This window comes from Anguilla anguilla, chromosome 12, assembly GCF_013347855.1.
Source record: "Anguilla anguilla isolate fAngAng1 chromosome 12, fAngAng1.pri, whole genome shotgun sequence".
Classification (NCBI taxonomy): domain Eukaryota; kingdom Metazoa; phylum Chordata; class Actinopteri; order Anguilliformes; family Anguillidae; genus Anguilla; species Anguilla anguilla.
The window spans coordinates 40,410,809-40,422,958 of NC_049212.1; the positions used below are offsets into that span (position 1 = coordinate 40,410,809).

The window sequence follows — 12,150 nt, forward strand, 5'->3', positions numbered from 1 at the left end:
CAGCTCGCGCATCGATCGAGTGCCCTCTTCTTTCAAATAAACTGCCCTGGCAATCTAAATATTGGGTTTTGGTTAGGGTTATCGGAGCTGGAGTCATGATTAATAATACATTTCTGAGGCCTCTCGTGTTGCATCATGCAGAATACAAATGCCTTTTAAAAAAAAAAAAATTAATTCAAAACTTTTTGAAACTTTATTCAAAACCCCTGTAGAAATCATATACCTCATGTGAGTCAGAAAGCTGCATGAGCATTGCATTTAATGCAGGCGAATTTAAGTGTGCTTACTACCGCATAAACCTTAAAGGCATGCATTTCAAAGGTACCATCACATTACATTACAGGCATTTAGCAGACGCTCTTGTCCAGAGCAATTTACACAACTTTTTTACACAGCATTTGCATTGCATCCATTTATACAGCTGGATATAAACTGAAGCTCACGGGTACAACCGCAGTGTCCAGCCTGGGAATCGAACCTGCGACCTTTCGGGCCAGTTCTTTACCCATTGTACTATACTGCCGCCCACCATACTGTATCCGCATATTACTTTAGTCTATGTGCTATTCTTTCTTTACAGCTTTTCCTCTATATTTCACTCGACTTCACCCTATTTGAAATTCTTACATTTAGATTTTAGGCATTCGCAGGATGCCCTTATCCAGAGCGACTTGCACAGTTTGCATTATTTTACATAATATATTTGTGCAGCTGGACAGCCTGCAGGCCTGTACTGACAGTTCAGGCTAAGCACCTTGCTCAAAGCTTGGATTCAGGAATCAAACATGCAGCCTTGCAGTGGAAAGCCCACACATCCATTTCATTTCTATTAAATATTTAGCTTGTTTTTCATTAAGGAAGCCCCATGAGAAATTCCTATCTAAGCGGAGAGCCGAGTTTCAAGTTGTACATTTATTATAGAGCGTTTTCTTGATCACGGAGACTTTCTGCGAGAGTTCAGTAACACTTATTTTAACTGACTCTTGTCGGAGATGTAAATAAAGATGTAAAGGCTTAGCTGACATGTTGCCCCAAAATAGACTACCAGAGAATTCATACGATATTAAAATCGAATAACTGTGAATCCGCTCGCGCACGCGTAAACTTAATTAGCTGTAACTATACGCCACCCATAGTTAATCTTTTAACATCAAATAAAGTTCGGTGCGCTGGTCTTATGGCTTCGTCTAGCCAGCAGGAGTCACACCATCACAGGCGGTTCAGCGGGCGGTGACAGTGGGAGAGAGAAGCGAAACAGCCGGGGCGGAAGCGCCGCGAAAGCGAGAAGGAAAAGTTTTAAAGGGCTGGTTACGATGGTAACCTTTTGTCTCTACCCGAGCTGCAAACTTCTGCTTTGGCACAAGGGCAAAGACGAACCGAGAGAGGAGTTTTAAAGACGGTTCTCGTGGCCAAGCAGAGGTCAAGTGGATTGGCTTGTTTGGAGCACTCGCTGGTTGTCTATTGTAGTAAAGTTTCCCATCAACAATGGGGCTGCCGACCCTGGAGTTCAGTGACTCGTTCCTGGACAGCCCTGATTTCAGGGAGCGCGTGCAGTGTCACGAAACTGAGCTGGATCGGACAAACAAATTCATCAAAGAGCTCATTAAAGATGGAAATATGCTTATCGCGGCGCTGAAAAGTAAGTATTACTTTAAGATGCAGCGATTGCCTTTTCGACGTAATTAAGAGAAAGAAATGAATGGGCAGTCTGTCTGAATTTATGCTTGCTTACTAAACACTATTGACAGAAGATCTGATGAAGCCTCTTTTCGGCCGTTGCTTAAAACTTTGCGGGACTAGTTTGCATAGTTTTAGTTATGCGATCAGTCATAAATGGAAAAAAAATCATATAACTCTCGCTATTAAGCTGAGGATGATTCCACAATTAAAATGTTCGTATTTATTCCGACACTATATTATGATCCCAACATTATCGTTGATGCAACGGGCACCAGTAGACACATTGCCATGCTCTGTACGAATTATTATTGTTATTATTATTATTATTATTATTATTATTATTATTATTATTATAGTAATGGCCGTACAGTAGAGCATTCAGTCCAGTCCCAGGACACATTTGACCTTTCCCCAGGTCAGAGAATCACTGTTGAAACAAGTTAAACTGCATTACATGTGAATCTTGGGAATAATGAAGAAAAAAGACTCATTTGTATTTGGGTGGGGACAGAGGTTCAGTAAATTGTGTGTGCCTGCATGCGTGTGTGTCTGGGTGTGTGTGTGTCTGTGTGTTTGAGAGTGAGTGAATGAGAAAGAGAGACACAGAGAGAGAGTGAGTGTGTGTGTGAGAGAGTGAGAGAATGTGTGTATGTGTGTGTGAGAGAGAGAGAGAGAGAGAGAGAGAGAATGTGTGTGTGTGAGGAGTGTGTGTGTGTGTGTTTGTGTGTGTATGAGAGAGAGAGAGAGAGAGAGTGAGAGAGAGTGTATTGGGGAGGGGGGGGTCAGGTGGGGTGGGGTGGGGTTAGGCTTTCCATTGTCCCGCCTGTAAAGATTACAGTGCACTATCAGGAAGGCAGTGGTAATATTTGGGCCCTCATGCTATTGGAATCTACACTACCAGATTTATTTATTTATTTATTTATTTCTGGACGAAAGCATTGCGAAAAGGTCAAGCTATGTTTCTGTGGCTAATCTAGGCCCTGGTTCTCTTTCCTCTAGAGAGGAGTCGTGCACTTCCTGTTATGGTACAGGCAGTTAAGGCTTTTAAAGAGGGCTAATTTTATGCCCGCCCTGCGCTGTTTGCCGGGAGCACACCCGTGTTTGTTTACCAGAGCCCACTGCATCATGGGAAGCTAATTGGATGACCTCAGATAGCTATCAGCCCTTTCCTGAGAAAACTCGGCGTGTTTTCCATAGTTATAGCCGTATCCCGTGTTTCTCCGATAAAGCACAGCGCAGTTTAATGGTCTGAACGATACAGGATAATAAGGTTTTTTTATAAGCGGTAAAAGGTGCCTGTGTAGAGTGTGTTGGGAGCCTCTTTAATTCGTACAATCTTCTGTAAGGAGTAAAGTGCAGTCGTGTCATCCCTCAGATTTCTCTCCTCACTGCGTGGAGAGAGATGTAGCGGGGAAACCTTTTCGGTAAATGGGACAATCTAACACTTTGCTGCTGCAGTTTCTTTTTGTCTCCCTCTCGTGTCTAGAGCACCACAGCGAGTGGCATCAAACCATACCTGTTGCCAACAAAAAGCTGACTCGTTACCATGGAAATTAGCGTGAATGTGATGAAGATTAAGCCAGTACTTTGCTGCAGGAAACATGCCATAAACAGTTCTGGGTAATCAGGCCCTACTCTTGCTCTGATATCAATTTTGGCTTTAATGTGTTCATCCTAGATGTGGTCCCTCGCTAGATATCGTTTCACGGAAACGGGAAATTCCCTAGCAGCCACGATCCTGTTTTTTTTGATGTGAGAATAAAACGACGTAGACGTTTTGCAGAAATGTGCAGTGCAGGAATGATTCACGGTGGTTTCTTTGTCCCCCTTCCTGTTGGCGCGGTTAGCTGCGGCGCTGCCTTCCTAATTAACGACGGCGGGCGATCGCCCGTCCAGCGTAACGCGGAGACGCCGTCCTTGATCGAGTCCGTCGGTGAACGCGAAGGACGGACAGCAGCAGCGATCGGGCTGAAAATGACCCGGCAGTAAAAAAATGATGAACTCAGCACGCGTGCCCTGCAGTAATACTTCATAATTCATATCCGAATGGCCGGGTGAAGTCGTTGCAGGGGAGATTGGCGTGGGCGTTTGCAGTACTGTACATTTTGGCTTGCAGCAGCTCCCACTGGCCTTCATAGAGTACCGTACATCTCTCTGCACACCGCTGACCGGCCTGCCCATACCACTGCTTAATCATTTATCTGCTTTGTATCGGAGTTGTTATTAGTGCACCACTGGCACGTGGATGCTAATGAATCCACAGGGGATTACGGTATGAGTGTTGCGTCTAACTTTCAGATATATTCCAGATGCTGAATGAACCTACGTGAGCTCACTGAACAATAAAACAAAAAAAAAAGGTTAGAAATTCCCTGTGCAGATTTTCTTCAGTTAAATATTTAATGCATGTTTTAGTCATCAAAGTAGAATGTTCAGTGTTGCCAAAATTTTCCAAACCTATTCTTGAACACGCATTTTGTTGTTTGTATTTTTTGCGTTTCAAATTTAAATGTCCATTTTAGGCATTTAGCAGATGCACTCATCCAAAGTGACATGGCTCACATTCATTTTTTAGCTACAGTCTGTTTATACAGCAGTATGTTTACTGGAGCAACTCAGTTAATTTCCTTGCTCGAGGGTGCAATGGCAGTACCTCATCCGAGAATCAAACCTGCAACCTTAGTTTCAAGCTCAGTTCCCTATGTCTCACAGTCTCTTCAGAAATACTATGAAACATGCCTCCAAACAATTGTTCTGTTTGTTGACGCAAGAAGTGAAACTAACACTATTTTTGGAGTGGGTGTTCATAACGCCTTTATGGGTCTAAATAATGGCAAAGCCCTTGTTGAAGCATATGTATGGATTGTGAACAGTTATTCCAACTGATATATTGTTATGACATGCATTATAGCACTACTGAAATGATATCAAATGCTATAACATGCTATTTATTTTTGTTGGTTATAGCATACATGAATGATTGTGATGATGGTTATGTTGCAATATGTAGCAGATATTAGGACATTATGAATGCTCCATTGTCACTGTGAATGGACACATGTGGGTCTAAATTTATTCCCCAAATAAATCCCATTGGTGCCGTGCCAGGGGTCCAGTGCCTTATTCTCTGTTCCATCGGTAAGGAAGGCCCACGATTTATACATCCACATTAACCTTGACTCTAATAATACTCTCTGTAGCCGCACACATTAGACACAAAAGAGAGGTCTTTCTCTTCGTGGGAGTCAGTTAGCTAATATAAGCCCTGCAATAGAACTGTCAGCATCCATGTTATGACTGTTGTTTGTCATGTTTCCCCCCCCCCCCCCCCCGTCTTTTGACAACAGTCACATTAGCGGGAGCTGCAAATAAGATGTTTGCCTCCACCATTCGAAGCCCTGAATAGATATTCACATTACTGTCAGCTATAACAATGCATTTGTGCCTCTGTTTAGACAGGGCCGTGTAATTTACAGGAACATGGGCATTATTGTGCTTGTCAAGGACTAAGGAGGTGGGCTCGCACGTGATTTGTGTCTCTTGTCTGTCAGCTTTTGCGTGGGCCTCCTGTTGAGCAGGTTCATTTTTATTAATATCCTCATACCTCCTGATACAGATGCAATCTTCCCTTTTATGATCATTTAACCCTGTTCTCAGCTCTCTTCTTGCAAGGGCAGGGATTGGTGGGTGGCAAATGGGGGGGTCGATTCACTTTCAAATCCCTTAATTCAGAAAATTCAGTTGAGATTTTATTCTGTTCTAAATTTCAATTAATAACTGGCCTTAATGTTCCACGTGGGGGTTTTTTTCCAGTGAATGAATTGAACTATGCTGATTAGAAAAGGAATTGCCCCATACAATCGCTGCAGTTGGATTAAAACTAGGGTGAAGATAATGGCTGTGGCAGGGGTTTGACCAGCTCTGGGGATTGCTGAAGAGGACAGATTTGAATATCTTCCTAAGACCCGCCAATTAATGTCTGTCCTCCATAGGAACTCGAGTCCCTGGTCTTCATCTTAAGAATCATATAATTGTGCTATGCTGAAAAAGGGACATTCAATAAAACAATGAAAAAAAAAAAAAAAACATTTTTGAAAATATTTTCACTGCAACATGTTTTTTTTTTCATCCAAGACACTTGTATTATGTCAAAAGATTCTCATACTTTTTTTTCTGCGGCGTCTCATTGGTTTTCAGTGATGTTCTTGGCGTGGGTTCTGACAGTCAGCCGGTGTATTCATTCGTGGAAGAGCTTGATATGACCGAAAGGTTTTAAGCCAATACCAGGAATTCACAGATTCAGTCCTGGGGACCCCGTGGGTGTGCTAGTTTGGCTAGTTCCACCCACCAGTGCTACCCCAGATTATAACGGTGAGCTATTGACTGTTTTTAATTAGACACTTTAACTGTCTGTTATTTAGCTGGGATGAATTACTGTCTTATTGCTGCATCGTGTCAGAAATATGTGATATGTCCCATATTTCACGTGCCGGGACTTTTAATCATTACATTACATTACATTACATTATAGGCATTTAGCTGACGCTCTTATCCAGAGCGACTTACAACAGTGATCAGTAATCAGTATTCAGTAATCAGTAATCAGATCAGGTACCACTTCAATTTACAGCTCGTGTAGTATGCACACATGACTTTCGCCTGGAAGTGGTTATGTCTTAAAATTGTTTGAATTGTTGAATGAATGAATGAATGAATGAATGAATGACAGGCGAAGTAATTGGGGTCCTGATTGTTTCAGTTGTAAACTGTTGGAAGCTGAAACAAACCACTTGGAATGGTAAAAAGTTCAAAGCAAAATCAGAAAGCAAGTGGTAACATGCCAAACCTGTGTTGCATTGATAAGTTAAATGGGAAAAATTATGGAAGAACTTCAGCTCATCTGTTTTCAACAAACTGAACTGATGAAGAGATTGGCGTCCTGCGTACATGGGACATGGTTTGAGAACCCCAAGAGAAGTTAAGCCAGCAAAAACATTTCCTATAAAGTCCATGCTTCTCTCTCAGAAAAGAAAATGCACAAAAACGTGTCTAAAAAAAAGTACAATGCTTCTCACTCGGGTGGTACCTGTATGTACATAAAGTTGTACCCCTAGCCGTGGGTTTAATAATTCATTTGTACCATTTTTTGGCTGGTAAAAGCTACTTTTTAATACCCAAAGAACATTATTGTACCTTTCAGCTTTTTTATAACACCTTAAATCCTTTGGGGGAAATTTGTTCCTTAGAGAACAAAATTGTACCTCTCCTGTACCTTTATTTCTGTGAGAGTGTTTTTAACTTTGGTGAGATGGTCTTTTTTCAAAATCAAGAGGAGATAAGGTACCAGGACCTAGAAATATTCTCATCCCCTCTCACTGGTTGGTTGCATACATTTACTTACTGAGCAAATATGCTTTGATGGCCGAGTTGTAGATGACGTCTGATTTAAAGCAGAATTGGCTCACACACGTGCAGTGCAGATAATGTCCCCTTTATTTCACTGCATGTGTGGTCTGCTAGAACTTTGTAGCTTTGTAAAAAAGGCAAAAGCTTTTCAAGTTTATGCTTGGAATATTATTGTGTGTGTGTGTGTGTGTGTGTGTGTGTGTGTGTGTGTGTGTGTGTGTGTGTGTGTGTGTGTGTGCGCGTGTACGTGTGCATGTATTAAATCTGTAACCAGCGCTTTACTTACCGACAGGATATTTGCAATAAACTTGCATTTCTCTACTGACCCAATTTAAATTAAACCGCACCGGTGGAGACATCCAGTTTATAATTGGATCAGGGACGGGGCTGGCATCCGCGCTGCCTGTGTAAAAAGTGGGTTTAAAGGCAGAAAGGGACGTGCTCACTGAAGGGCACTCAGGCTGAGGGGTTAGAAGCCGTTCTGGCTCCAGTGTAGGCTGGGCCGTATGGAAGGAGTGCATTTCAGAATCCTGTGTGGGTCTCTCTTTGTTGTACATCGCTCTGGATAAGAGCGTCTGCCAAATGCCTGTAATGTAATGTAATGTAATGTCTCTTGTGAAAACGTGGCAAAAACAAATGTTCCAGTAGAATACAGTACAATGGGGGTGGAAATTAGGGGTGCACTACAGATCCAGTGCCCCCCCCCCCCCCCCCCACCACACCCACCCAGTGATTGGGGGTGCTGGGGAACAGAAAATGTAATAGCTTCCTCATACAAACAAAAGTATTTTGATCTCAGTGTCATTTTCGATTCATTGGTTCTTCTGTCGGTGGCGTGCGTCTGTGGTATTTTGTCCACTAATGGAGGAAGTTAACATGTGAAGTTGTGTAGAGTCCCTGTGTTGTTTAGATGCTTTTGATGCACCTGCTTTTGATGGTGCCAGATTATGTATGTTTATAATTGCCTGTGGTATATTTTCACTGAATCGTATGTTGTAGTTTGTGTTGCGGTGAGTTCTTGAATTTCTAAAATGTATATGTAGTGTACATTATAGTGTATTAACTGTACTGTAAGGTATAAATCTGCTTACTGTGTGTCGGCTAACTTCTTTAAGTTTGCAAACGCTTTGCCTACTCTGGAAGTTGGTTTAAAATTAAAAATTTTAAAAATGTTCCTGCATGCCTTGTAGGACTTAGCTGTAGAACAGATACTCAATACCAGACCCTCAAAGTTGGATCATAGAGGTGCTTTGAAATCAGAACAGTCCTCAGTTTCTCAATAAGATACAAGAAGAAAAACAAAAATTTTAATGTTTTTATCACACAAAAAAAACATTGTTTCTATGCCATCAGTGGAAATGTGGACTTACATGAGCAGTCTGTGCTTGGAGAAGCTGAAGTGTTGCTTGGAGATACTTTCCAAACTCTTCAAACTGTGCTTTCTGCCGTATTTCGTGTTTACTGAAGTGCTTCTCCTTTTGTCATCCTCCGTCGATGTTCCTGCCCCTGGTTTCAGGCAAGCACAATGAGGAATGGAGATACTCAGCTCTTTGTTCTACTCTCACCATTTTTTATATATCCTATAGCGGCCTCTTAAACCATAAGTTTTGCTCAGAATAATGTGGTATGAAGTTGGGTTTTAAAGAAAGTACCTGCGGGGAAAGTAAAATATAGAACCCTGTTCTTTTGGCACCATGATAGGTCATTGCAAAGGGCAGGTGTCTTTCCTGCTGCTGCTATTAATGATCTGAGAAACACGTGTGTGTGTGTGTGTGTGTGTGTGTGTGCGCGCATATGCGTGTGTGTGTCCGTTGTGACACTGAAATGTCCAAGGCATGGATTTTTTTAAAAAGGTGTGGAGACCTTGTATTTTGGAGGGACATTTTTTAAAATATCCTTAGTTTTAAAGGGATAGTTCAGTTTGTTTTTTTTAATTTTTTTTTTTTTAAAGCATTATTTCAATTTCTAAACCCAGCAGGCTGTCCTTCATCACACATTAAAACTGGCCAATGGGCCAGAGAAAGGCATGTACTAAAACTGAAATTAATTGTTTTTTTTATTTTTTATTTGAAGCTGAACTATCCCATCAAGCCCAGTGTATGAGCCCAACGGGGGTCGTGTGTGCTCTATTACAGTTAAAAAGCTGTCTGAGGGGACATTACGCTGAGGTTTTTGCTGTTCTGGCATAATAAAGGGACAGTCAGACCAGTGTGGTGAATGTTCTGTGACGGAGGAAGAGGTATGTAGGCCTCTGTTTTCGACTAGTCAGCCTACTGGTGTGAGCTAATGTTAGTGATTAGCATTGCTATCTCAGCAGAGCTCTTCATGGCTGCAGCTGTTTACCTACACAGCCTGAAAGGTAAAATTTTACCTGGCTGGAATGTGATGATATGCGACGTCCCATGACGGGGGGGTCGGGTGGGGGGAGGGGTGGTGAGTGTACCCTAGGGGTCACTGCCCTGTGAGTGGCTGAGAGGGGTGGAGCAGCCCTTCCGAAAACAAGCCGAGCAGTGACCCGTCCCGTACCTGCTGTGGTCGGACTCAGGGCACCTGTAGCGCTTAATTCTCACCTGTGATTCACTCACTCCACCGAAGAGGCGCGCTCCATGACTCATTCAGCCCAAATTACACACCAGCGGAGACAAACTAGCGACGCTGAACACAGAGCAGCATCCGCTGTGGAGGACAGAGGCTCATGTGATCCAACCCTAGTGCTTCGCGAGGCTTCTGAATACGTATGATTAGGGAAAGGAGTTATGCTACATAAGTGGCATGAAATCAAAACTCTTCCCAATGTTGTTTTTTTTTTTTTGTCTTCATCTCAAAGCTACAGGGAGTCTGTGTTTGATCCTCTTCTACTTGTTGTTGTGATCTCACACCTCACTGAGAGTAATATATATATATATAATTTTTTTTTCATTTATTTCTGACTGGTTTTGCAAGATTATTGATCGTGTGTGAATAGATCCATGAGCAGATCATAGAGTTTCTTACTGTTTAATGTAGGGAGCTTTGCTCTGGCACAGTGGCGCTACGCTAACTTTGTTTAGAAGTGCGAGGACCTACCACCGAAACTACAGGAACAGCAACACTTACTGCAGTCCCCTCTGCTCTGGGTCAGGGTGAAACTCCAAAAAAAGGGCGTCACCTTCCCCCTCACCAACACAGAAGGCTTTTCCCTCTTTTGTTTACTTTAGATAACATCTTTTAAAATATCTTCTGTTTATTAGAAAACAAATTGTGCTGATCTTATTTATTTTTTTCCCCGAATGTGACTTTGAGGCACTTATTCACGGTTTCCCCTGTGATTTCGTTGTCCGACATTATCTGAGAGATAAGGTGGCTGAGAAGTCAAGAGGGCAAAATGGTGGTCTGAACATGGCTGCTGAGCTGCTGTGTTTAGCTGACAGGGTTTCCCTGAGGGGTCGGACAGCTCTGTTACTATCAGAATGCCTTTAAAAAGATACATGAAAATGCTCTTAAGGAAGAATGCACAAGGTCAAATCTGCTGTGGGTGGTTTATGTGCAATTGTGCTGAAAAGTGCTCTTCTGCCGTGCCTGTTTCAGTGCCTCCTTAACTGGGGTAGAGTGCTTTTCATCACTTGATTTCCATAGCCGTTACACAGAATCTGTCTATTCAAAACGCACTGTTGGCACTTTACATTTTCAGAAAACAATACATACACACACACACACACACAGTAAAATGCCCAATGACCTCTAACAGCATACATATGAGTCCAACAGGGACCACATGTACTCTGTAAGAGTTTATTTAACACTGAACATTTTACTGCGTTTTTGAGAACTAAGTCAAGGGAATGTGTTGGCACGTCGATCAAAGCATGTTCAGAGCAAGAGGTGACCACAAAGCTAAAATATAAATGTTGGCTACATCCAAGAAGATTTTTTTGAAAGTTTTATTTTATTTTTTGTTGTTGTTGTTGTACATAACAGACCTTTTCAGTACTGTAGCCATTAATCCTTGATGTGAAAACTCTACATTTCAGTCGCAAAAAGTTTTTGTTTAAGATTTAGAGCAAGCACCGTATCCACAGCTGGTCTCGGCTTCACACAGCTCTGGCCGGGATGCGCTATTGATCCTGATGCTGTTTCTAATCTCTGTTCAAACGCTGGCATGTAAAGCAGATCGTCGATCAGAAGCTGCTTTTGGGAAATTTTTACAGACGGGAGAATCGCCTGTAAACTCAGATATTTTCAGCCGTCCTGAACTTCAAAAAAAACCAGCTACAGTCGACGGAAAGTTGTGTGTGTGTGCGTGTGCCAGGAAAAGGGCCAGATTTTGTAAATCACCCTCTTAAAAAAGTTATTTTAAAAAAGAGCACTGAGATTGAGCTCCCCCCCCCCCTCCTTTCTTGGAATTAGTGATGCGTATTTCTTCCTCTTGGCTTCGTCACTCCACCAGTAAATGGACATAAATGCCGAACGTCTCGCTAATGGTTATTTAAGAGACATTCGATGACCTCTAATGAAGAAAAAACAAGCGCACAAAGTGCTCTTTTAAAGGCATCTCGCTGAAACGTGGGCTTAAAAATCGATGGCGACGGCCTCTCCCTCTCATCCTCTTGTGGAGTCTGTCGGTGGGCGTTGTCTTCGGATTGTTATTGCGATTTCTCCCTCTCGTCGAATGCGCTGCCTCGTCCTTATAGTGCGTTAACGGCGCTGTCACTCAACAGAAGCTGTTATCCAAGCCTAACAGACTGATTAAAGATCGTACACACTGCCACATAATAGCAATAATGATTCCTAGCTGAGGTAGAAGTCAGAAGTTTTGGTTTTCTCCATAAGTGAGCAGTTTTCTTGCTAATGCAATGATGGATGCACAAACTGAAAACTACTTTTGGCATTAACTTTGAAGTCCTGTTGAAAATATTGCAGAAGATTTCATTTTGTTGTTATTATTCCTTAAATTTTGTTACAAAATTAAATCTTCAATAAAAAATAAAGAAAATATTGCTGAAGGACATGGAGAATCTTCCCTGATGACAGTAGCCAGTGCTACTTGTGGCATTTTTTTAAAAAAAGGAACTGGGCATTCACAAT

At 42.1% G+C, this 12,150-nt stretch overlaps 1 protein-coding gene across 2 annotated transcripts in view; it reads left to right on the forward strand.

The window, feature by feature from the left end:
• Window positions 1–1,189: 1,189 nt before the first annotated feature.
• The window catches only part of LOC118209579 (rho GTPase-activating protein 42-like), a 75,986-nt gene continuing 65,025 nt past the window's right edge, over window positions 1,190–12,150 (forward strand). Inside the window, exon 1 of one of the 2 annotated variants that reach the window (XM_035385020.1) lies at window positions 1,190–1,639. In XM_035385020.1, coding sequence (XP_035240911.1) covers window positions 1,486–1,639 — 154 coding nt within the window. In that variant the 5' untranslated portion in view covers window positions 1,190–1,485. The remainder of the gene's footprint in view (window positions 1,640–12,150) is intronic. The other variant, XM_035385021.1, reaches the window with a different exon arrangement.